The following is a 25468-nucleotide window of genomic DNA, read 5'->3' on the forward strand; positions in this document are numbered from 1 at the left end:
AACATGAACAATTTCCATAAGTATTTATTTATCAACAAATTAAGAGTGATTATCAAACTGGGTAATCTGATACCTGGAACAGAACCTCCTTGTAATGTTGAAAGTTCCACTTTAAGTCAAGTTGAATGTCACAAGTTTATATTTCTAATAAATCACCAAACAACTGTTTGGGCTTTCTATTGCCAACTGTCAGTTAAATGAGCATTGTAAAACTCTACTGTCTGATTAACTTCTAATATGTCCTGGACTCAAATGTCCTCATAAATAGTTCAGCCTCTCAGCTGCATCCTGATTAAATACCCATCACTTCCTGAGAGAAAACATTCCCTATTGAAAACATTCAAAACATGGGTAAATATTTAAAGAAGCTAGTTTTTTTTTACCTTTTCTTTTCCCCAAATAATCCCATTGAGACTTAAAATGTCTTTTACAAGGGAAACATGGTCAAGAAGACAGATTTGAAACATGCAACACAAAACAGACTGCTTGAAACAACTGGTCCTCTAAAAAGCAGTCATTAGCAGCTTCCAGTAGCAGAGTACACCCCTCATATTTTGTAAGTGGTGGTCTGAGTCTGGACCACAAGACCTTTTTCTTTGGTCTTGACTGTCCCTCCCTAAAGTGTGGGGCTACTCCACTCTAAAACACTGTTGTGCTGCAATTATGGTTCTGTAAATCTGACTTTTTTCTGCATTTCCTTGTTTAGTTAGTTTTGGAGTTATTTTCCAACATTCCATTTCATTTTGTTGTAGTTCATTCATAAACTGATTTGATTACCATTTTATCATAAAACCATCCATCCACCCATCCATCCATCCATCCATTTTCTTACACCCATGTCCCAAGTGGGGTCAGGAGGGGTGCTGATGTCTATCTCCAGCAAAAGTTTCGGGCGAGAGGCGGGGTTACCTGGACAGGTCACCAGTCTGTCGCAGGGCAACACAGAGACAGACAGGACAAACAACCATGAACACACACACACTCTAGGGAGAATTTAGAGACACCAATTAACCTGACAGTCGTGTTTCTGGACTGTGGGAGGAAGCCGGAGTACCTGGAGAGAACCTACGCATGCACAGGGAGAACATGCAAGCTCCATCCAGAAAGACCCCAGGCTGGGAATTGAACCAAGGACATTCTCGCTGCAGGGCAACAGTGCTACCAACTGCGCCCATCATTAAATGTGTATATTCAATTTTGGGGTTTTTTAGTAGCTAGATTGTAACGTGTTTGTCCTCTTCCTGATTTTCTGTTGTTTGCGTTTTTGTCACACTTCAGTGATTCAGAACATCAAACACATTTTAATATTAGTCAAGACAGAACAAGTAACAAAATGCAGTTTTTAAATGAAGGTGTTTATCATTAAGGGAAAAACATATAACCTACATGGCCCTGCATTCAAGAGTGATTTGTCCTGTAATAACTTCAACAACTACATGCTCCAAAACACACAAAATAGGCTTTGAACTGACCTCACTGATAACCAGTGTTGTGTTCAAGACCACCTAACCCGAGACCAAGACAAGACCAAGACCAGAGTGTATCGAGACCAAGACAAGACCAAGACTTTTGGGGTCCGAGACCAAGTCAAGACCAAGACCGAGGGGAGTCAAGACCGAGTCAAGACCAAGACCAGCGGCCCGCGCTACATGACACAATAAAATGTAAAATATGATCGAAATTGCTTCTCAAAATAATCTGAAAGATCCATATTACCATAAAACACCTAGATATTAAATACTTTATACATTTTACCAATATTAAATATTCCATTTCTGTGCTAAAAAGTGTGATGGTCTCGTGCCATCCCTAAAAACATAACGCCCTGGGCATTTGCCCATATTGCTCATATAAGAAACCACCACTGTCTGCACCATTAAACATAGCAATTGAGGCAATGCCCTGACGGTAAATAACGCTCAACCATGAACACTGACCAAGGAGCAACAAGCAAGAAGTAACCAAGCAGAAGGCGCTCATCGTGACTGTTCTCACTCTCTATCCCAGTACATGAAGCCAGGTAGTCTGACACCATGGCAGACATTACAGCTGCCACTTTGAACAAAAACAATCAAAGAGCAATGTGCATGCTCTGCGTGCTCTTTCGTTCTTATGTTTTAGTTATTTGTTAATTTAAATATTAACGTACATAATAAAATAAAATAATGATGCAGTGTACACAGAGCAATACAAGAACAAAGAACGGGTGTTCTGTCAGGTCAGATCGTCGTACGCTTAACACGAACTCACAGTGTTCTGTCAGATCAGCATACGTTGTCAGATAGTCGTACGCTTAGCTCAGATATGCATACGCTGTCATTACCATATGATTTTATTTAATCAGCAACATAGGATCATGACGTAGATCATCATACACTTGGTTATTAACAGTTGTATGGCATCCAGCTGCAGCCAGACCTGCTTTAAACACACTTTGAAACCACGACAACGCATGTATATCCATCTAGTTATCACATTATGTCATATTATAAACAATTTAATGACTTATTTTGGTCATAACTTGTTGCGTATACTGACAACTCCACTGACGGTCGGACTTCTTAATGCGCATGCGCTGGCATGGTACTCACTGCATGTATGCCATTCTGACAGCGTATGGCTATCTGATAGAACACCGGCTATATCTGTCAGACACGTCATTACCATAAGATTTGATTTAATCAGCAACATAGAATCATGACGTAGATCGTCATACGCTTTGTTATTAACAGTTGTATGGCATCCTGACTTAGCGGTTAAGTGAGTTTTACACGGTCGTGTGTTGTAGTTGACTCCAGCTGCAGCCAGGCCCTGCTTTAAATACACTTTGAAACCATGACAACACATGTATATCTATATAGTTATCATTGAAAACAATTTAATGACTTATGTTCATCATAACTTGCTGCGTATGGTGAACTGACAACTCCTCTGATGGTCGGATTTCTTAATGCTTAATGCATGTATGCTAACCTGACAGCGTATGGCTATCTGATAGAACAACGGCTCTCAGTGAGTGACACTCCAGTCCTATCTAATAAGTAAAGAGCCGTGGAGAAGAATCGACTGTTTCTGAATGTCACCTCACTATATTGCAGACTTTTGGACATAGCGTTGTCCCGTATATGCGACAAGTCAGTCTACACCTCCGCACAATAATTCAGCACAGTGAGTGATAACATTTTTCATCACAATGCTTATGTGTCTCTGTACAGCTAGCTTTGCTAACATCACGTTAATGGAGCTTACCTTCTTTGAGCTACTTTTCTAAGTGACGAAAAAAGTTAGACGTTGTCTCCACCGTCTGTGAAAGCGAAGCGCTGCTGAGTTAGCTGTGGCCATCGGATTTCTTACTATTTATGCAGCGCTATTATATTACTGACGATTAGACAAACATTTTCTGCCGCTGAGAGGAAACCACTGCGCATGTCCTGGAGCGCCGCGCGCGAGTGAAAGGTGGGGAGCGGAGGGGGAGGGAGAGCAAAAGGTGAGGAGGGGAGAGGGGAGTAACAGAAACACTTAGTTGCTTGGATTTTAATCGGTGCGTTTTGCATCCACTGAAAACAAAAATGTTAACAAATAAAGTGGACAGAATGCTGTACGTTTAGTGATATTTTCACAGTTGCGGTCTTGACTGGTCTTGAAATAAAATGCCGAGTCCTCAGAGCCCGAGACCGAGACAAGACCGAGACCCAATGCGGTCGAGTCCGAGACGAGACCGAGACCATCAAAAAATGGTCTTAAGACCGGTCTTAAGACCAAGACCAACTTCGAGTACCACAACACTGCTGATAACAGATCTAATCAAGCTTCTGTTATCTTGTGTTACTATGTGTCATCATGTTTTGGCTGATTTTAAAGCAATGAATCTAAAGAAGCCTCTGACTGAAGACTGTTGCTGTATGACATTCTAATGACCAACACAACATGATAACAGTTCAGTTTCTGGGCAGCGGAGATGATATTCTTCAGTAACATGTCCTGGATCACACCATCAGTTATTTTTAGCTCTGATAATCCCCGTCCTTTGCTTTTGCTGCTTCTCTTTAAGTCTCTGTCAGACCATATGGTCAGAAGGAGAACAGAGAGATGATGGAGTTGAGGAAATGATCCTTTCTCATCATGTTTGATGGGAGACATAGTTTGAACTTCCTCCTCTGTGAGAAAACCGCCAAATGTAGATTTAAATGTGCATTGGCCTTTGCACATTTAAATGTGCAAAGGCCAATGCACAGAAAATGCGTACAAGTTGGAAAGGACACTTTTGTCCTCCCTGAAAAGGAAAACAGTATAACAGAGTCATACTTTAAATCTATTTTAATCATTTCTGTTCAGCTGTGACCCTGTGAGTAGATCATCATCGTTATTTAGACTGTGGTTCAATGCTTATAAAGCTGATTGGCGAGGCCCCAATTCAAATTGTACTTAAGGCCTCAAACAACATTGAGCCAGCCCTGCTGGTGTGCTAATGCAACTTCCTTTGTAAATAATACTTCTGGCCAGGAGGAAATGGAACCTGACCACTTCTTCACATTTTCAACAGTGCAGTAGCCTGGTGTGTGTTAGTGATTACCTCCCAGCGGCCATGGGTCATGAAGAACAGGGAGAAGGGGATGGCTGTCCCTGACATGGCGTGGGTGGACGGCATGCTGTACTCAGAGTTGTAAAACATTTCCACTTTGACCACAGGTGGGGAAGCGGGTCGGGGCCAGCCGATCACATCCTTCGTGCACTGTCCCACGTACATGACCCAGACCCACACCATGATCAACCGTCTGCTCACGAAAGCGTCCACATTCCACATGATGAAGGGGAAGAAGATGATGTAAAATAATTCGTTTCCCAACTCTGTCCCGAAGGTGAACAAGTAAAACAAGAAGCGGTTCTCGATGACAAACTCCTGCCCCGCTTCGCCCGTCAGAGAATTTCTGCGGAGGGGTTTAAGAGTGCTGCCCCGCACAGCGACACTTTCTCCACCTGGGGACAGAGCAGCCCCGTTCGGGGGAGCGTCTTCCATGTCATGCTTGAGTTTTCTAGGGTCAGTCACATCTGCGATCCTCCTCTGAACTCCCATACTGGTCAACTGTTCATTTCCTGTTTCCCCGGCTGTGTGATGATGGAGAGCCCCGTTGTTGCGAGAACGAGCCTTATCTACTGACCTGCAGCTGTCAGAGGTCGAACTATCGGCAGGAACAGGTTCTGAAAGAGTGCCCCGTATCCCGCAAATAAGCTGAAAGCGGGCGACAAGGTGAGGGTCTTGGAGGTAGCGAAGGTACTCCATAACTCTCACCATGTTGAGCTGGCTCTGTTCGCGGAGGTGCAGGAGGAAACATGGACTTGTGTACTTCCTCTGAGCGGTGGGTGTTAGCTCCCAGGCTGCCGTCTGCTGGCTAGGGCAGCTATCTGAGGTGAAGCGCAAACCATGAAAAGAGCTGAGAAAGTTGGGACGACGACCCGTAAAACATGTACAACGCAGTGCAGGAGACAGTGGCCTGTACAGTCGCAGCAGAAACACAAAGACGCAGACGGGGAGGTTCAGGGAAAAGTGGAAAACACACTTTCTCCATTGCGTTCAAGTGCTGTTGGAAATCTTGCTTGTTTTGTCATGTTCATATTTGGTTGATAAATAATCCACGACAGAACTGTACTGTCATAAACTAGCCCAGGAATACTATTATATTTGAACTAATTGTTGATCAGGTTCCTTGTGTTGCAAACGTTCTTCGTTGAAGATTTTGTCTTGCCTCTCAGAGCACCTGACTGTAGCCACCGACATCATTAAATGCAACATGAGTGTCCTCACCGTACGTCTGTGTCAACGCCATGTTTAGAGTGTCATTGACACCTATAATATGTGATGATTTTCAGATGCATTTCAGTTGAAATAATTGTATTTGTTAAGATGACGATTTAAAGATTTATGAGACTGGATGTCCATGTTCCTTTTTCTCTCTCAGCTGTGGGTCACTGCTGAAGTTAGCTTCAGGACTGTTACTTGACTAAACTCAAGTTCTCCCTGGCTCATGCCAGAATAAACCTTTAGAATGCTAAAGGTTTATTCTTTTATCCTGAGCTATCTCTGCCATAAAGCTACTATAGGCTTGTTCTTTGTTTCCTGCTATTAACCTTATGCTGTCATGGACGGTAAGTGAGGGGTGTGAGAAGAGACGCAGAGACCCAGGTTGTAGAAGAAAATGATGAATTTAATGAAGACGCTCAAAACAGTCCCGATCAGGCAGCACGGCAGCAACTGAAAAGACTGGGGACTGAAGCGAGAGCTATGCCAACACAGGACTTGACAGTACAACTGTGAAGGTATGCAGACAAACAAGGAGTGATGTACACGCGACGTTAGACGTACGACCAGGATCTGACGAGGAACACAGACAAAAGGTGGGACTAAATACACTGGGGGGGTAATCAAGGAATGAGACACACCTGGGAAGCAATCAGCGGGGATGACGCAGAAACAACAGACTCAGAACAGAAAGGGAACACAGAAAAACCTTAAAATAAATACATAGAAACACGAATCATGACATGTACTTTTCATTAACATAGAAAGTACTTCTACATCAGCTCTTCTGTTTTTTTGTTTTTGTTTGTTTGTTTTGGCATTTTTTGTCTTCTCAAACCCCGTCAATAATGGCAGGTGGCCGCTCTTACTGAGCCAGGTTCTGCTGGAGGTTTCTTCCTGTCAAAGGGGAGTTTTCCCTCTACACTGTCACTACATGCTTGCTCAGTATGAGGAATTGCTGTAAAGTCAACGACACAACACAAGTGATTCTCTACTGTCGCTACATGTTTATCCAGGAGAGTCCTGCAAGTCAATGACTTGATGCAATCTGCTGAGTTTTGTTAGACAGAAGACATCTAAACTAATTTGAATAATGAACAACTCTAATGCACTGTTTTGATAACTAGAATTTATTGGAATACACCCATGATTCAATTCAAACAGCTTTTTTTGTGACGTGCCTTAAGACAATATTGAAATTAATTCAATTAACTACAGTTTAAGCTTGTAATAAATGTGTATAATAATTTTGACTATCTGAAAGTCTAAAATATATTTTAACTAGGTGGAATTATTCTGAACTACAAAGATTCTATAAAATAAGTGTATGTGAAACTTTTATTTTGATTGTGAAAAGAAATGTTTTAAGAGATATGAAAGTGACATTCAGGTATACCAAAAATGCTTCGCATGACAAAATAGTTTTGATAAATAATTCAGTCCATTTGTGAACAGTTTAAGTATCTCAGATTACAAATTATGTGATTCTGGTTCTATCATGTTTTGCACAAACAATGCCAATTGTTCTGTCAGATAGCCATACGCTGTCAGGATAGCATACATGCAATTAGTACGCATGCCCGCGCATGCGCATTAAGAAGTCCGACCGTCAGTGGAGTTGTCAGTTCAGCATACGCAACAAGTTATGACAAAAATAAGTTATGAAATTGTTTATAATATGATATAATATGATAACTAGATAGATATTGTCATGGTTTCAAAGTGTATTTAAAGCAGGGTCTAGCTGCAGCTGCAGTCAACTACAACACACGCCCATGTAAAACTCATTAACCTACTTAACCGCTAAGTCAGGATGCCATACAAAGTGTATGCCAATAACAAAGTGTATGATGATCTATGTCATGATTCTATATTACTGATTAAATAAAATCATATGGTAATGACAGCGTATACATGTCTGAGCTAAGCGTATGACTATCTGACAACACCAACTGATCACAACAGCGCCGCACCTTATAATGGTGGCTGGATCTCAAGCAAGGAGGGTGAGATAGTTAGACAAGTTTGAGCAGATGTCAGAATGGTGTACAGTCAATACCATGCTCCTTTACACCACAAGAATAAATTAGCTCATTATTGACTTTAATTACAAGAATAAAATTGATATCCCACCACCAGTCATTGGCTGGGCCCATGTGGAGAAGGAACCAGTGTTCAGGTTCCAATACCAGGAACTGCTGAAGAAAGCAATGCACCAGAGAATGGATTTTTTCAGGATCCTTAGGAGGTGTCTTCTTCCACAAAACCTGCTACTTGTTTTCTATCACTATTCCATTAAGAATGTGACTATGTGGCAAACCACATGCTTTCCTCCTTTTCAGGGAGGAAAGGGCTTCATTGGGTCATCAGGATGGCAAAAAAATTAATTGGCTGCACCCTCACCCCAGAACAAATGTACACCTCCCAATAAAAAGCATTGGGCACACAGGACTCATCATGGACATTGCCTCTTCCAACTGTTACTATCAGATAAAAGACGCAGAGCAAAGAAACCATTTAGGAATTATCTTTTTGTCTGAGCTATCTTGGCCTTAAAATCACAATGAAACTTCTTCAAATCCTCAATGTGCAATGGAGATCCAACGAGTGCAAGATTAATAAAAATTTATTTTGTTAATTATTTTTCACATTGAGGAATAATTACATGTATGTCTCATATTGAGCTTACTACAATTAAAAAAAACAACGTTTTTCTTTCTTTGTTCCTTTGTAAAAAAAAAAAAAAAGTACTGAAAATAAAGGTTTGATTTTTGTTGTGCAGTAATTTGCCCAACATTTTGTGAAATAGCCCTTTCCTCTGGATATTATTTGGATACTACCTACTGCTTCCTGTTGGTCAGTCTCAGTATGGAAAACAAGAAAATAAAGACTTGTTGCAAACATGACATGAAAATTGAAATGACTGCTTAACTAATGATCAGATACATCTACTCTTTTTTTAACCTGGATTATAAATCTGACATTTGCCCAATCCATACGCTGTCTGGCCTGTAGATGTTTCCTGAGCCTAATATGTTTTGTCAAAACACAAAAAGAACAGGTTTTGGTAACGTCACCATCCCAGTAGGATCTGTGACATAACACCCTGCAGCATGAATACCCGCACGCACCAGGCACGTCAGCCTGTGTATAGACCTGCAGAGTTGTGGAAATACAACCCCAATTCCAATGAGGTTGGGATCTTGTGTAAAACAGAAATGAAAACAAAATATGATGATTTGCAAATCCTTTTCAACCTGTATTCAATTGAATTACTTACAAAGACAAGACATGTAATTTTCAGATGGAAAAATGTTAGTTTTTTTTTTTCATATGTTCACTCATTTAGAATTTGATTCCTGCAACACGATTAAAAAATGTTGAGACAGGGCCAAAAAAAGACTGGTTCTTTTATAGCAACTTGTTTTTCTCTAACTTGTGTTACATTCATTTCTGAGAATAGTCCAGTTTTGTTTCTGTTTTACCCAAGTGAACAAGTTAATTGAAAACAGGTGAGAGCAAAAACTGGGTATAAAGACAGTATCCCTGAGAGGCTCAGTGGTTCACAAGCAAAGATGGGTGCGGTTCGCTGGTTTGTGAAAGACTTTCTGAGCAACTAGTACAGTTTAAGAAAGGTTTTTCAATGTACAGTTGCAAATATTTAGTGATTTAATGATCTACAGCCCATAATATCATGAAAAGATTCAGAGAATCATGCAATCTTGTCATGGTAACATTTGACTAAAGTCAATTAAAGCTTATATCACGAATGGTAAAATGAGAATTAGCAATACTGATAGCATACGTATTCCTTAAATGAAAATAAATATTTCTTAATTTTTAATATGAAAGTTAAGGTAACATATTTTATCCATTGATCAACTATTTTCATTTAAAATTGAAAAAGGTTCAAATGTAAAACTGATTGAACACTTCACAATTCTTTCAGATCTGAAAGAAATGCTATTTTCTGATAAAAACTGATTATGATGATTAAGATTATAGCAAAATTAACAATAAAGATTAAAAGGGAGAACATTTACAAGGAGAAAATTACTTTTCAAGTAAGTCTACTTCTTAAAGTAAAGATCATATTAATATACAGAGTATGACAGATCAGCTGTGTCATCACATTAGATGAGAGTATCTTTGAAAGAAAAAGCATTTCTATTCAGTTAAACCTTTTAAACAATTGCCAAAAATTCTAAAAATATTTAGAATCTAATTGAAAGAATGTCATATTTTGAACACTTTAGCATTATGGACAAATATAGTCCTTAATATTGTGTTTGTCTGACTGCTGCTGAGGTTGGATTGGGTTGGTTCCTCACTTGCAGACTTCAGTCCTCTTCCCTCTCACACGAATAGATTTTCAGACCAACTCATCCTGTAGACTTATAATTTTTACCCTTCTAAAGAAGCTTGCCAAACAAAGTCTTATAAAAAAACAGCTGGAAAACAACATTGGCAGTTTTATAATTTGTTCTTGATAACTTTATTTGTTACATTATCATAAACAAAAAGCAACTGTGCATAGCAAATACTCCAATCACATTGAAATTATAATCACACAGATATTGAAAAAGATTAAAAACAAAAATGAGATGGAGAGAAGCTGAAATATTTAAGACATTAATACAGTCAATAATGAAAGACCTTCATTTAAACCCAACATTTCAAATATCAAACATGAAGGTAACATCCATCCTTCCATCCATTTTCTGTATATCCTTGACCCTAGCGGGGTCAGGAGGGGTTCTGGTGCCTATCTCCAGAGAATGTTTCGGGCGATAGGCGGGGTACACCCTGGACAGGTCGCCAGTCTGTCACAGGGCAATGAAGGTAACAATGCTTCTAAATTAAAAAGTTTTATTAATGTATAAAATAAAGTGATTTAGTTTGAGACTAATTGAAAGAACTTACATGTCTGAATAAAATATTTCCCAATTAAAATATGGTTACGTACCATAAATACTGCCATTGTTAAGGTCCAGTAATGTTTGTTGTCTGAACATTTCTGGGTTGTATATTAATTTTAGAAAGACCTTGGGATTATGTTATTTTGTGCAGAACAGTAATTATATTTTTTATTTAGTTTGATTTTATATGGTAGTTAGGTTACTTCCACACAAGAGGGCAGCGTAATGTCAGAAGCAATAGGTGCGGTTATCTTCTCTTCAGGTAGAGAGAGAGGTTTGACACCATTTTACTTTTTACTTAATTTTAGTTGATCAACGTTTAGAATGGGGTTAAGTGCCTCTGCAAGGCACTTAACCCCAAGTTGCTTACCGATGTGCCTATCAGTATGTAAATATGTGTGTGAATGGGTTAATGTGACTCTAGTGTAAAGCACTTGGGGTGGTCAAAAATGATAGGAAAAGTGCTATTTAAGTTCAGTCCATTTACCGTTTAGAAGTGGCTCTAAATAATTCTGAATTTCACTTTAGAATTGGCTTTGTTCTTTGTAATTTCTGTACAATGGTCGATCTCTTGATGCATAGCTCAACAGACAGATCTATAGAAAAAAACTATCACCCATAATTTGTAGAAACTCTGACCGGATTGTCACTGGGGCATGATGTGTTGGAAAACAATGTCTGGTGGCTAAGTGGGTCCGTTTAGGTCACTTGATTGGTGTTGCATGTTTGCGTGATCTGTTTTGAAAAAGAAACTCAAGACACTCCCAAAGTAACAAAGGAGTTGAAAACAGCAAAGCCTTATTTTCTGTTGGAGGTTAGAAGAATGAATGCAAACAAATGGAGACCTCAAGATAAGAGTTAAAATTTTTACAGAGCTTAAGGAGAAAATCCAACATAAAACACAAGATACCTGCAAAGATCTACAAACATAATTATTATCCTTCTGTCTGCGATGTGGTAAAATAAATATGGGAACAAACAGAGATGGGCCAGAGATGCAGGTTTCTGGTGACATCACTTGAAGCTTCTGGAACACAGGTTTTACAAGTCTACGCTGTATTTTTGATAGTGAAGTTTTCATTGCCCAAATCTGTAAATAACTGATTGCTCCCAGGGTCCATTTCGATCTTTGATCTCAAACTGTTGCCATTGACCTGATTTAACATAAGCCCTGTATCAAATGTGTGAACAAAGGGAGCAAATTCCATTTTTTTGCCTAAATGGAATTTACTATTTGTAGAGAACAACAACTATAGATCTCCCCTGAACACACCATCCCCACAGTGAAACATGGTGGTGGTAGGATAATGCTGGGGAGAAGTTTTTCGACATTTTTTACGTCAAGAGAAGTGCTTCTCCTCTAACCTCGCAAATATATATTTTAAAAAAGCTTGCATTTGTGGGAAAAAAATGTTTTTATGTGCTGAATAGTACTTTGTGTCTGCTTTGGAGTCAGAGATGTATGTTTGTACCACTTTGTAGCCATTTTCATGTCTCCAAGGTGTTGATGTAAACACTAAGCTTGGAGGGTTTGGCCAGCAGCAGCTCATTTGCATAATTGTGATGTAGCCCTAGACATCTCAACTATGATGTCTAGGGCATCATAATCGTGATGCCATATCACTCACTGCGTAATCAGGCAGTGAGTGAGATTTCACTCAGATATCAAATGAAATATCAATATCTGAGATTAATTTTGTGTATTAAATGTAATGAACATATTTTGTATACCCCATGCAAAACATGACCTATTCAAGACCTATAATAATGGACCTTTAAGAATGTATAAGCGTGTAGGGACACAGGCACCCTGACCAGATTGGCACCTAACTGTTTATAAACATTTACAAGTGGTTTATATGATTTGACCCCACTGTAATAGAGAAAAGGAGTGCTCACACACACACACACACACACACACACACACACACACACACACACACACACACACACACACACACACACACACACACACACACACACACACACACACACACACACATCTAAAATGCCCTCCAGGGTTTCCAAATAACAGGTGATCATCTGCAAATGATCACCTGTGAGTGAACTGGCAGTTGGTTAGAAGACAGGAACATTCATCATCCTCAGGCTGCCACAGTTGGCGTACAACCCAAAGAAACACACTGAGCAGACAGCTCCATTTAAGAGCACTCAATCAACAGCTGAACCAACTCAGGTCCTTAGTTCAGCCTCTTGAGGTCACACAACTGAGTTTAAATCCCTGTAGAGGTGGAAGCAGACCTTCTATTAGTGTGAAGTTCAAAGAGATGCACAAACACATCCTCTATCATGGGAGACACAGGGGGCAAGACGGGGAAGATCAAAAGGGACTGGCCTACTGCAAAGCAAACAGAACCACCAAGTGATAATTTAACAGTACTTTGTTATTTTTGTTTGTTTTCTTAAAGACGCCTGGTTATGCCACAAGTAAATAAAAGGCCCAAATTCCAAATAGATTTAAACTTGCAATAAAATAGATTTTTCAGCAGGTAATGTGGTGTAAAGTTTATCTTGAAATTGTTGTGCGGCTCTTTACAGTAATGAAAATCCGTAAAAAGCTCAATAATATTTTTGGATTATCAAAAGAGTTAATGTCCAATTTCGACTCCATCCACCATGTTAACTAACACACTGCATAGCTTAGTGGGGATCACTGGAGCTTTTTATAGAGTGGTTTAGATCTTACCTTTCAAAGAGAAGCTTCAGTCTCAGTATCATGTCAGATTCAACTGATATAATATGAGGCCTCTGGTGTGGCCTTGCAGGGTTTTTTTTACTATATATTCAACTCAGATGGATCATTAGAATGAATATTATATTATATTATATTATGCAGATGACATTCAGCTGTACTGCTTCTCAAGAAAACTCTACTCAAATGTCTGAAAGAAATAAGTTAGAAAAAAAAAACAATGTACTGTTTAATGGCTGCAAGGTCTTACCTAAGGTATAGTGACCAGATTGGAGAAGGTCATGACTAGCCTTCTCCAACCAGTAACCAGGTTGGAGTTACTGGTACGCAAAACTCTGCTGACATTAGAAGAATAATTAATATTATGTGGACAGTTCAAAATAAACATTCAGCCAGTGTCCTTTCCCCTACCAAAGCCCTCTCTCTGTATGCAGAAAAGGTATTTGACACAGAGGAGTGGTGAGAGTATTAGAAACATAAGGGTTTGGCCCAAAATATGTTAGCTGGGTCAGACTGCTTTACTGTAATCCCAGGGCTTCAGTGTTAACAAATTACATCATATTGCATGTCCTACACAGCAGGACAAGGCAGGGCTGCCCACTGAGCCCATTGCTTTTTGCTCTGGCCCTTGTCGAGAGCTCATCCCATTTCTCCATACTAGAGATTTTAGTTTAGCAGTAACAATACATCAAGTTACCTTTAAAAGTAATCACACAAGTAACATCTAGACCCAACAGTAGAATCGAACTTCAATAAAATCAATAAGATTGTGTTTGTTGTGTGTTATCTCATACAGACTTTGCTTTAATTCTATTTCTTTTTAGAGAGAGCGTTGCCAAAGCATAAAAAAGGAACACCAGGCTTCCTGACGAAAGAGGAAGTGAGTGTCCAGCTTGCTGATTTATAAAAATACTTGAGACTATTCCTTATTTCAATGCATAAAAGTTTTAAAGAATGAAAACTAAACATTTTGAGTAATTGAATAAGATCCAAAGTAAAATACTTTTATTAATACTGTTTTACTTGTAAAAATAAATAACTAACTTTGGTATCAAATAATTAGAAAAATGGATTATTCTTGTTTTCTTTTCAGAAAAATGCCTGTAATAACTCACATTATGATTATGATAAGAGTAATAATTTATGGTTATAATATTATAGATGAATGCTAAATAAGAGAAGCTAAACAAGTTATAGATGTGATTTTGACATTGAACTTGAAATGGTGTAAAATGTGTAACTTTAATTAAAGATCACTGATATTGTGTTGGAAGTAGATGGTAGGTAAAATATTAGGAAAGGGAGGAACTAAAAAGAGAGCAGAGACGACCAACGCCTCAGAGTGTGCTGATTTGGAAACAGATTGTTGAACAACTTAAACTGTTTAAAGAAAAAGATTGAGCAGGTGTAACCCAGGTTAAAATAGCCTCTTCATAAAAATAATAGTAAATTAGATAAATAGGAAATAAATAAATAGGAAAATAAATAGGGAATTAATCGATCTTAAAATTGTTATTCTCTTATTCTGAAGGGTCGCATTTATGTGTAACCCACGTGACTAGCTTCAGCCAATCGGGTTACTACGTTCTCTGACGTGAGAGAAAGCAAGCAGAGAGCGTAAAGCAAGCAGAGAGCGCAGAAGCAAACGGGATTGTGCTGAAAAGAAAAGACGGATAAGAGAAATGAACCACTCGTAGCTGATTTGCTGTTTAAGACGAGTTTGTGTTTTTATTTCTTGAGAAGGAGCTTTTCGCATATTTTTTCTCTCACCCTGACTGCGTTCGGGATCATTTTTTGTGTTGTGGAACTGGACTTGGTGAGTTGAAAGTGTATTTTGTTTCTTTTGTTTTCTTTTTTTTTAAAGATGATGTATTTGTTAAACATTTATTTGACTTGAATGGAGAGCTGAAGCGGAGGCTGATCAGCGGAGGCGTCGGCTGTTGCTCTTGGTGCTAACAGCAAGTCAACTGAAAGTCAACAGGAGTAACAGCTGATCCGCTGAAGCTAACAGCTGCTCTTGTCAACAGAAATTCAACGGCTTATCAGCAGAGGAGCTAACTGTTGCTAACTGTCGCTCTTTGTTGGCAACAGGCTTTTTTTTTTTGTTTGTTTTGTTTTGTTTGTCGTTTACGTTCGGCTGGGATCTGGACTAAGGAGTCTCGGATCGTCACTGAACTGAACCCTCCTAAAGAGTCTCGGATCATCACTGAACTGGATCTTCCTAAGGAGAACGAGATGGCGAGCCAACCCTGGAGCTAAAGACCATCAAGTAGGAGCTACGCCTTCTGCTGGACATTGCCAACCCTGCAACTTGGTATGACCTGCCCATGTTGTCATGCGTATTAGCAGTGGGTCACTGAAACAGAATTAACTGTTGGATCATCGGAAGAAACAAGACATCAATCTGAAGCACAGTTTGATCTGTCCTTTCTGAATTGTTCTGCTGTGTTGTTGTTTTGCTGTTATTGTTTTTTTTAACTCCTTAAGGGAAACACCAAAGAATTAAAAATAGATTAAACAGATTAAAACAAACTGTAAATAAAAATAGATAAATAGTATTAACTAGAACTTAAATAGAACTAAATAGTATTAACTAGAACCTAAATAGAACTATAACCTAGGTAAAATAAATAGTATCCTTAATTTAGATTTATAAAATACTCTGAAAGGAACTGGAAACTATTTTTCTTTTTTTGAATTTGTGTCATTGTGTGTTAATTGTGTAACATTGTTGTTGTTTATTCTTTTATTGTTCTTTAAACTAATAATAAGCCGGCTGTTTTAACTTAATTTTCTTTGGTCTGTGGTCATTAATCCAAACTACACTTCTCACTACTCCAGTAGCCGAACCTAGCTCTGGTCTTATTACAAATTTATTAACTGTAAACACATAGCGAGTGTTACACAGGCAACAGATGTAGGATGACCTTTGAACAACGCCGGGACATGAACAAAGACATCATGTGATAATATCTCAAAGACAATGATGAATGTGAGATTATCTATTCAAGCGAACAACCAATAAAACAAGCATGACATCAGGGCCAGCCAATGCAAACAAGTCTATAGGGTGGATAACCTCTATAAATGGTGCACAGTAAAAAAACAAAGTGTCAATTTAACACCTATAGAGTTGAACTCCGTTTCAGATAACATTTGGTCCCACTCGAAAATAGTGTAAAATGTACTCTATAGCCAGTGTCAAATTTTCAGAGTTAATTTTACTCATTTTAGTGTCAAAATTAACAAGTCAGTGAGTCAAATTATTTAACACTACTCTTTGTTTACACTCTTCAGAGTAATACTGTTATTTTTATAGAGTTAATTTTACACTAAATGTACTTAAAAATTTACACTTTATTGTGTTGTTTGTTTACACATATACCATACAATGCTACATTTTAGCTTTATACGACTGTTATAAAATCTACCAATCACAATCACAAAGTTATAAGTTCACAGTGACAACACTTATTAAACTTTATGATCCAGTGATATAATTAATGTAACAGTGTCATTTTAATCATCTTCAGAACAATGTTCACCAAAGATAGCAATATGGGACAACAAAGAGAGCAGTGCCATTTCCATGTAACATAGATGGTTGACGTCAAACAACAAAACCTTGCATCATTTTAGTAACTTCATAACCATGAAAATGTTCATGAAAAGTTACTGTACATGAAGGCAATGTAAGCAGCAACAATCATTGTAAAATCACCATTCTCTAACTGTGTATAAAATAAACAGCCTCCGATCGGAGAGTAAACCACCTAGCAGCAGCTTTATCCACATTTAGGAAAAAATATACTCTCTGTCAGTGCTGTAACGTTTAGAGGTTCATTTTCTGTATTAATGGAAAATAAAGGACAGCTTCCAACAACGTTGTTTAGAATAGCATTTTAAATATTCTGGGGCTGATTATGTATCTCTGCTCATTTCCAAGCTCAAATGAGCAACTTCACGTTCAAACACAAGTCCCCCAAAAAACGCGACCGGTGAATCATTATTTTTTATGAGTTTAGAAAAATCAAGACAAAAGCCACAAATAACAGTTGGGCTTGACGACATTTCTGTTTTTCCAGCAACAAAATGTGCATCTCCATCCACTGTTCATGTTTCTGTCGCTGCTAACTGTCACAGAGTCTCTCCCAAAGACGCACAGAAGGAATAAAAATAAATACAAAAGAAAATATTAATGTGCAGTGATTTGGATAAATAACTTTAATCTGATTACTGGATTTGAAATACGAACTTGTTAGATTATTCGTTACCGAAAAAGTGGTCCGATTAGAGGAAGGCATTACAAAGCAGCGGCGGCACCGGACATCTCTGCTTATAACAAACAAACCCCTATTTCATGGGATGAGTGGCAACTCCAGTCTATAATTTAAGAATCTGATCAAGATTAGAGCCTAAAACGTTATAGTTCAAAAACAGTAAAACGTTCTGGTTAAGGAACAGTTATGTCACGTAGTTAGCTAGCTAACAAAATTCACTAATGCTAAGCTAACGGTTACGCAAAACAAAAATACCTACATTCATAGTCAAACAGGTATTGTTCGGTAAAGAATTTGTAGCCTTTGTCTAATTTAGATGTTGTTGTCAGAGAAAATTGGTTTGCAAATCGTGATCTATCTTCAAATCTTATTTTAGGCAAATGTTTTAGAGACTGTGTAAACTCCATGCTCCGGTGTTCTGTCTGATCAACATATGCTGTCAGATATATATATATATATATATATATATATATATATATATATATATATATATGAAATAGACAACTTTATCATTACTTACTATGTACACCGGAACTAAGGATACACAGCTTCAAGCCAAAACGGAAGTTGTGTGACGTCATGTGAAAAGGGTCTATTGTCGCTGACGAGATTTAGGGCGGCCATCTTGGAGCGGTACTCCACTCCACTCAGCGTTATGTGTTTAGCAGGCACAATGACGTATCAGCGGATTTAATCGATCATAACACACTTTTTTGTTACTGTAAACCATATTCAAACATCTATCAAAGCAATATTTATAAACAATTGTATTTTTTAAGTATGTTTTTAGTACATAGTTAATCATATTTAAATATGCTTAGTGGCTATAACAATAGAATAGGAATGGAATATTCTGATATCGATGTATGAAGAGCATATTACAAAGCACACACCCGTTCATAATTTATTTAATAAATTATTTAGTAATATCAATACATATTTTATATAACTATACAAACACTAATAAATAAACTCTTTATTCTGCTGTAACAATGACTGCATTCTTGCAATTAAAATTTCTTGTATCCTGACCGTAATGCTCCCTCATACAACTCACAGAACAGATGGTTGAAATAAAGGCACTTTTTGAAAATATTTTCTGTGATTTTATTATAGAAATTGAGGATGGGAGAAATCGATTAAAATCAAATCTGATATGAAAAAAAATCTTGTAAGTCATATCATCCAGCCTTATTCAGTATATTAAATTATATAACTAACTACATATTACTTAATATTCACATTTCTTTGCTGGTATTACCTAAAAGTGTTGCATTTTAATATCTCACTTGAATTCCTGATCTATATGCAAATACTTGATATAACGTAAACACTGAGAAATGGGGAATAAAAGGTTTGTGAAATATAGAGTATTACAAATGAAATTCAATTTTATTGTAGGTACAAACAGGATTGCAAAATGAACAGTGAATATATAATATACTTCCTAGCAGCTAATCAGACATCAGACTTGTTTGCCTTTACTGGTGATGAAAACTCGTCACTCTGGAGGAGAGGAAGATCGGCTCAGCCCTGTCCAGGATGACAGCAGTGTCAGGGTAGCCAACAAAGTCTGCAGGTACATTTTTGCATATCTGGTACTCCAGTTTCAAGATCATAGTTAAACCAAGTACTGTATAAAAAAAAAGTTAGTCCACATTGTGATGATCCGGCAGACCGTGGACTGATGGACGCCGTCAGCTGGTCCAGGTGCTTGGATCCAATGGAAAGGTAATCGGCACAGCGATCATGGCTCAGAAACACGAGGTGTTGCGATGCAAACCTGAAAAATTAAAAACAAACAAAAAACTAATAAATGTCCATACTTAGCTGCACAACGTAATCAAAACTAATAAATCCTCAGCTCTTTTTGAGAGTTTTGCTTGAAAATAAATTGACAATATCTCAGGAAATTAAATGAAATAGTTCTGGTATCACAAAGAAACTGCAAAAATGTTTCAGAGATGTAACAACACTGACGTTACTGAGTAAGAGTGAACTAAAATACTACTTAGAAAATACATGTTAAAATCTGAATACTCTTGAAAGTGTGCAGCTGAAATTAATTTAAACTACTAGCAGGCAAAGCACAGTGTTCGCCTAATATCTGTACCAACAATAATACAAAAAAATGATGCATATAAGAGGCATTAGTTTATAAAAGTTGAGGCAAACCTAAATTTACTATTTTAAAAACAAAAAGCAGCGGGAGGATGTAACTTCATAACCTAATTTTCTAAGCAGAATCTCAGAGGGAAAAAAGAGAAATTGCAAGAACAGATTATAGCAGCCAAGTGGAAAAATTCGCTCTAACATGGATTATAATTATGAAACAGCAAAGATAGATGTCATATTTTCGGGATTCGGGAAATACGTGATTTGTACCATTTGTTCTGTGGGTTTTTTATGTGGATCGGTGCCACTTAAACGGCTGTAAAGCGAAGGTTTTGGACATTAATCTGACTCCTGGTGTGGTTTGGATCGGGCTGAAGCGTTGCTGCTCTCAGCTGTTCTTAAATTACCTGCTCGGTATCGCTCCGACTCCATGTTAAATGTATTTTATATAATTGTCATATAAACAAAAGCTAAGGAGTTGCCTAAAAATAATTTCATACTCCGTATAATACAAACGCATCAACACACGTATTGACTTACCTTGTGCCGAATCGCTGCCTCTGTTTTCAGCCTGTTCCCGTAGCAGTGGATTTCCTCCTGCATTATTTTCCTCCAACAAATTATTCCACTGAACGAAGCACGTACAGCTCACTTTTAACCTCTGTCTTCCCATTTCTGACGCTGGATCTTCAATATCCTCAAGCTTTGAAATAGCAAACAGCTACAAGCCGTGTGTTAGCTGTAGTGGCTAAGTTTTGGCTACAGCCCGCTGTCGCCTTGATATCAGCTGGAAAATGAAAAAACTAAGCACTGGATGGTACTGGCTAATTACTGGACACAACGGCACACCAAAAAACTCGATTGCTGTACCAGTAGCTCACAGATATTTTAAGCTTTGCGTCTTTTTCATGGTACAGATCTTGCAGCTTTGGCTAAAAACAATAGGAGCAAGCAGGACCCGGAACCAATCTATGTGGCATAAATTCAAACGGAAATACGTCACCACCTCTCGTGGCATATACCCCATTGGAATGTTTGATGAGACACAGCTTTACATCACGATGTCACTGGGTGACTCTGAACCCATCCAATCACTGAATAGATGCTTAGAACAGATAAATGTGTGGATGTGCCAAAACTTTCTCCAGCTGAACAGAAACAAAACTGAAGTTATTATCTTTGGACCTAAAGAGGAGCGAACTAGAATCAATGCTCAGCTTCAGTTATTACAACTAAAACCTAGCGATCAGGCCCGAAACCTGGGAGTAGTGATGGACTCTGACCTGAACCTTCAGAGCCACATTAAGACAGTCACAAAGTCGGCCTTCTATCACCTGAAGAACATCTCCAGGATTAGAGGACTAATGTCTCAGCGCGATCTAGAGAAACTCATCCATGCATTTATCTTCAGCCGCATTGATTACTGCAACAGCGTCTTCACAGGTCTGACTAACAAATCAATCAAACAGTTGCAGCTGATCCAGAACGCTGCTGCTAGCTTTCTCACTAAAACCAGGAAGATAGAGCACATAACACCAGTTTTAAAGTCCCTACACTGGCTCCCTGTAGCTCAATGAATAGACTTTAAAATACTGTTGTTAGTTTATAAATCACTGAACGGTTTAGCACCACAATACATTAAAGATCTATTATTGCTGTACCAACCATCTAGACCCCTCAGATCTTCTGGTTCTGCTCTGCATCCCCAGAACCAGAACAAAACGAGGAGAAGCAGCATTCAGTTTCTATGCACCACAAATTTGGAATAAACTTCCAGAAAACTATAAAACATCTGAAACACTGGGTGCCTTTAAATCTCAACTAAAAACCCACCTGTTTAGAGTTGCGTATGGCTAAATTGTGGATTTTGATGTTTTTAATGTTTTTATCTTTACTTTTCATCTAGTTATTAACTTTATTTCTCTGTCTCACTGTCTAATGTTTTTATCTTTTTTTTATCTTTTTCAAAATGTCTTTCTCTTTCTCACTGTTTAATCAATGTCACATGCTGTTTTTATTTTATGTAAGCACAGCAGCAAGGCCCATTTCAGCAACCTTGCTGCTGAAATGTGCTATACAAATAAAATTTGATTGATTGATTGATTGATTGATTGATTGATAAGACAGTGGGCCTGGGATACAAGCATCTCCCAGTGTCTTACACGACTGTCACGCTGCACAATATTTATAAGGTACTAGCCAGTCAGTATGACCCATTGGGTTATATCTGTCCATACACCACAAGAGCAAAGCTCATTGTGCAGGCCCTGTGGAATACAGAGAGGATGGGACGAGTCCATAGAAGGAAGTCTGCTTCAGTGCTGGCTCGAATGGGAAGAAGAACTGTCTAATCTCCAGCACATCATCATCCCTTGCTGCTACAGTCCTCACAGCATCAGTGGTACTACAAACAAGGTTCACATCTTCTGTGACGCCTCTGAGAAATCCTATGGAGCTGTTGCCTATCTGAGAGCTACAGAGCAACAGGCACACATCTACACCTCTTTCAAAATGGCAAGCTCAAGGGTTGCACCCCGCATACGGGTGTCGATTCCCTGACTGGAGCTGTGTGCTGCGTTGACAGGAGCCCAACTAGCCAAAGTGCTCAAAACTGAACTCTCATTACCCCTGCACTCTGTCTACCTTTGGACAGATTCTACTACAGTACTGCAGTGGATCCAGTCCAGTTCCTGCAGGTACAAAGTTTTTGTTGGGACTCAGATCTGTGAAATACAGGAGTTGACCTCCTCAGAGCAGTGGGGGTATGTGAATTCTGATGAAAATTCAGCTGATTACATCACAAGAGGGAAATCGCTGTCAGAGCTCACCATCTCCAGCCGCTGGTCACAAGGCCCTCACTTCCTCACAGACTCCTATACCTGGCCGAAACCCCCGACAGAGTTCCCAGATTGTTGCTGTGAAGAACTCAGAAAGACCGCTTTCTGTAGTTTCACATCTATATCCCAAAGTCTACCAGATCCTGCACAGAGCACATCGTTAGAGGACCTGGTTCTGGCCACTCACCAATCCCTGCATGGGGCGGCTGCCACCTCCTTCACTGCTGCCGAGCGTCAAGAGGCAGAGACTCAGCTGCTTCGCTCTGCACAGAAGGACAGGTTCCCAGAAGAGGTCCAAGCCCTCCAAGCAGGTGACACTGTGCACCCCAGCAGTCGTCTTAGTGCTCTATCCCCTGAGTATGACAGCCTTAGTGGACTGATCAGAGTTGGAGGCCGCCTGCGCCAAGCTATAGATGTAGACCCTGACAGCATCCATCCAGTTGTTAGCTCCTGATCATCCTCTGACTCGTCTCATCATAAAGGACTACGACGCTCAACTGCTTCACCCAGGTGCAGAGAGACTCTATGTAGAGATACGGTGCACCTATTGGATTCTCAGAGGTCAACAGGCCATTAAGAAACACCAGTACCAGTGCGTAGACTGTAGGAGATGGCACGCCTCACCTTCCACACCAAAGATGGCTGACCTTCCCTCAGCTCGTTTGAGACTCTACAAACCCCCATTCTGGTCTACAGGCGTAGACTGTTTTGGACCGTACCTAGTTAAGATTGGACGTTGAAGAGAGAAACGATGGGGGATCATCTACAAATGCCTGACCACTCGATGTGTTCACTTGGATCTCCTCCCTAGCCTCGACACAGACTCTTTCCTGATGTCATTACGCAGGTTTATTGCTCGCCGGGGGAAGCCATACGAGCTGTGGTCCGACAGAGGCACCAATTTCAGGGGAGGCCATAAAGAACTGCAGAGCGCCTTTGAAAATATGGCCCCAGTGTTGCAGCAAAAGTTGGCCAAACAGACCATCAACTTTAACATCAACCCGCCGCATGCTCCTCACTTCGGGGGAGCCTGGGAGAGGGAAATCAGGTCAGTCAAATCAGCTTTACAAGTTGTCTTGAAAGACCAAGTTGTGGCAGAGGAAGTGCTTCTAAAAGCTCTCATAGAGGTTGAAGGTATCCTTATCTCTAAACCTCTCGGTTATGCCTCCTCTGACGTGGCTGACCTGGACCCCATTACACCAAACCTTCTGTTAATGGGGCGGCGGGATGCAGGACTACCACAAGCAGTGTATGGTCCTCAGTGACCATTTTTGGAAACGCTTCATCCAGGACTACCTCCCAGGACTTCAGTTACGACAGAAATGGAGGAAATCTACTGATGATACTGCTGTGGGACAAATTGTGATGATTGTTGATTCCAACCTTCCCCGAGGACTGTGGGCCGTTGGGAATATCACCAAGAATATCCCTGGGACGGATGGCGTCGTTCGAGCTGCTGAGGTGAAGGTCAAGGACAGCATCTACATTCGCCCGGTAACCAAACTGGTGGAGCTTCCTGAAGTGCCTGAAGATTTGGATCCTTCTTCTAACTAGTGGACTTCGTATGAGTGTATTTGTTTGCAAATACATGGGCGGCTGTTAGCACTACATTACCCATGATGCATCTGTTCGTTTTTGTAGTTCGAATTTCACGTAGATGAGCAAGTTATTTTCTGTGCTTCTGTGTGGCATAAAAATCAATCCACGGATAGCATCCACCATCAATCCTTCCTTAATCCCGTGTGTATGAGACCTGTGTGCGTTTTAATTATGCAAGTAAACATCTTTCCGCCCGATATTTGGGTTTATGTCAGTTATTAGCCCAGGAGCTGAAATTTGCCTCGTGTTTCTCTGGCTACCGATAATGCAAGCGATTACTTGTAATAACTCAAGTTCTATGCTATCCTTTGCCAGATATATTACCATTGTAGTAGCATATGAGGAAATATGCCATTAATTCATATTTCCTGATGGTTTTTGTCATTTGTATGTTTATTGCATTTTACCGATAATTCATGTGTGGTGTTATGGTGCCCTCTATTGGATTTCTGTATTACTACAGGCCATTTTCATCCTGGATGTATGTGTAGCTGCTTTGCCCGCATGGCTATTGATATGCACTTTTATTGTTTCTTCTGTTTCAGATAACCACACACACACATATACACACCCACATACATATACATACGAAACCGAATACAACCACATCATTCCTATCTCCACGTCATCATCTGTACCATCATCTCCCATGTACCTGCCATTATTCCATCAATAAACCTTCTAAGCTGCACCGGTGGAGTTGGCCTATTCCTTCTGACCGAGGAAGATTAAATTGATGAGAAATCTGAAATTAGCTCAAGTTAGGCACAGAGTCTTCTGCAGCCTGTAAAGATGGCACCGAGCGTGAGATGTAAACACCCCATGTCTTACGCAGTGACATTGGTTCCAAAGCTCTATTGCCCAATAGTAGAGGAGCTGGACATAGAAGGCAGCTCTCCTAATTAACATAAAGATGCACACGGAGAAGCAGAAAAAGGACAAGTTGAAAAAGGACAAGTAGAAAAGGAGAGGAGGCAATGGCAAAAGAAGGAGGGCTTGTATAAGGAAAAAACAAAACAAAATATCTACTTTTCTGATGGTTCGGGGAAATGAAAGAAAATTATACATCTCTTGACAGAAACTCGTGTGTAAGGACAAGGAAAAACTAAATATATATTTATGGTTTTATTTCTTAATATGTCAGTTTTGGTCCTCCATATAATTCCACCAACACCTGACTGTGGAGGAAGAATAGAGATGAAATTTAA

At 39.3% G+C, this 25468-nt stretch overlaps 1 protein-coding gene and 1 long non-coding RNA gene across 2 annotated transcripts in view; one reads left to right on the forward strand and one right to left on the reverse strand.

The window, feature by feature from the left end:
- The window catches only part of LOC106906725 (sphingosine-1-phosphate phosphatase 1-like), a 31004-nt gene extending 25454 nt beyond the window's left edge, over window positions 1-5550 (reverse strand). Inside the window, exon 1 of the mRNA XM_088004033.1 lies at window positions 4574-5550. Coding sequence (XP_087860159.1) covers window positions 4574-5293 — 720 coding nt within the window. The 5' untranslated portion in view covers window positions 5294-5550. The remainder of the gene's footprint in view (window positions 1-4573) is intronic.
- A 9070-nt stretch (window positions 5551-14620) lies between these two features.
- LOC148160079 (uncharacterized) lies at window positions 14621-16219 on the forward strand. Its single transcript, XR_015762438.1, has 2 exons — window positions 14621-15245; window positions 15521-16219. It is a non-coding gene; the product is annotated as an uncharacterized LOC148160079 (long non-coding RNA).
- Window positions 16220-25468: the final 9249 nt, after the last annotated feature.

The sequence above is a fragment of the Poecilia mexicana genome, unplaced genomic scaffold, assembly GCF_051168715.1.
Source record: "Poecilia mexicana isolate PSO_F unplaced genomic scaffold, ASM5116871v1 scaffold_3, whole genome shotgun sequence".
NCBI classification, from domain to species: domain Eukaryota; kingdom Metazoa; phylum Chordata; class Actinopteri; order Cyprinodontiformes; family Poeciliidae; genus Poecilia; species Poecilia mexicana.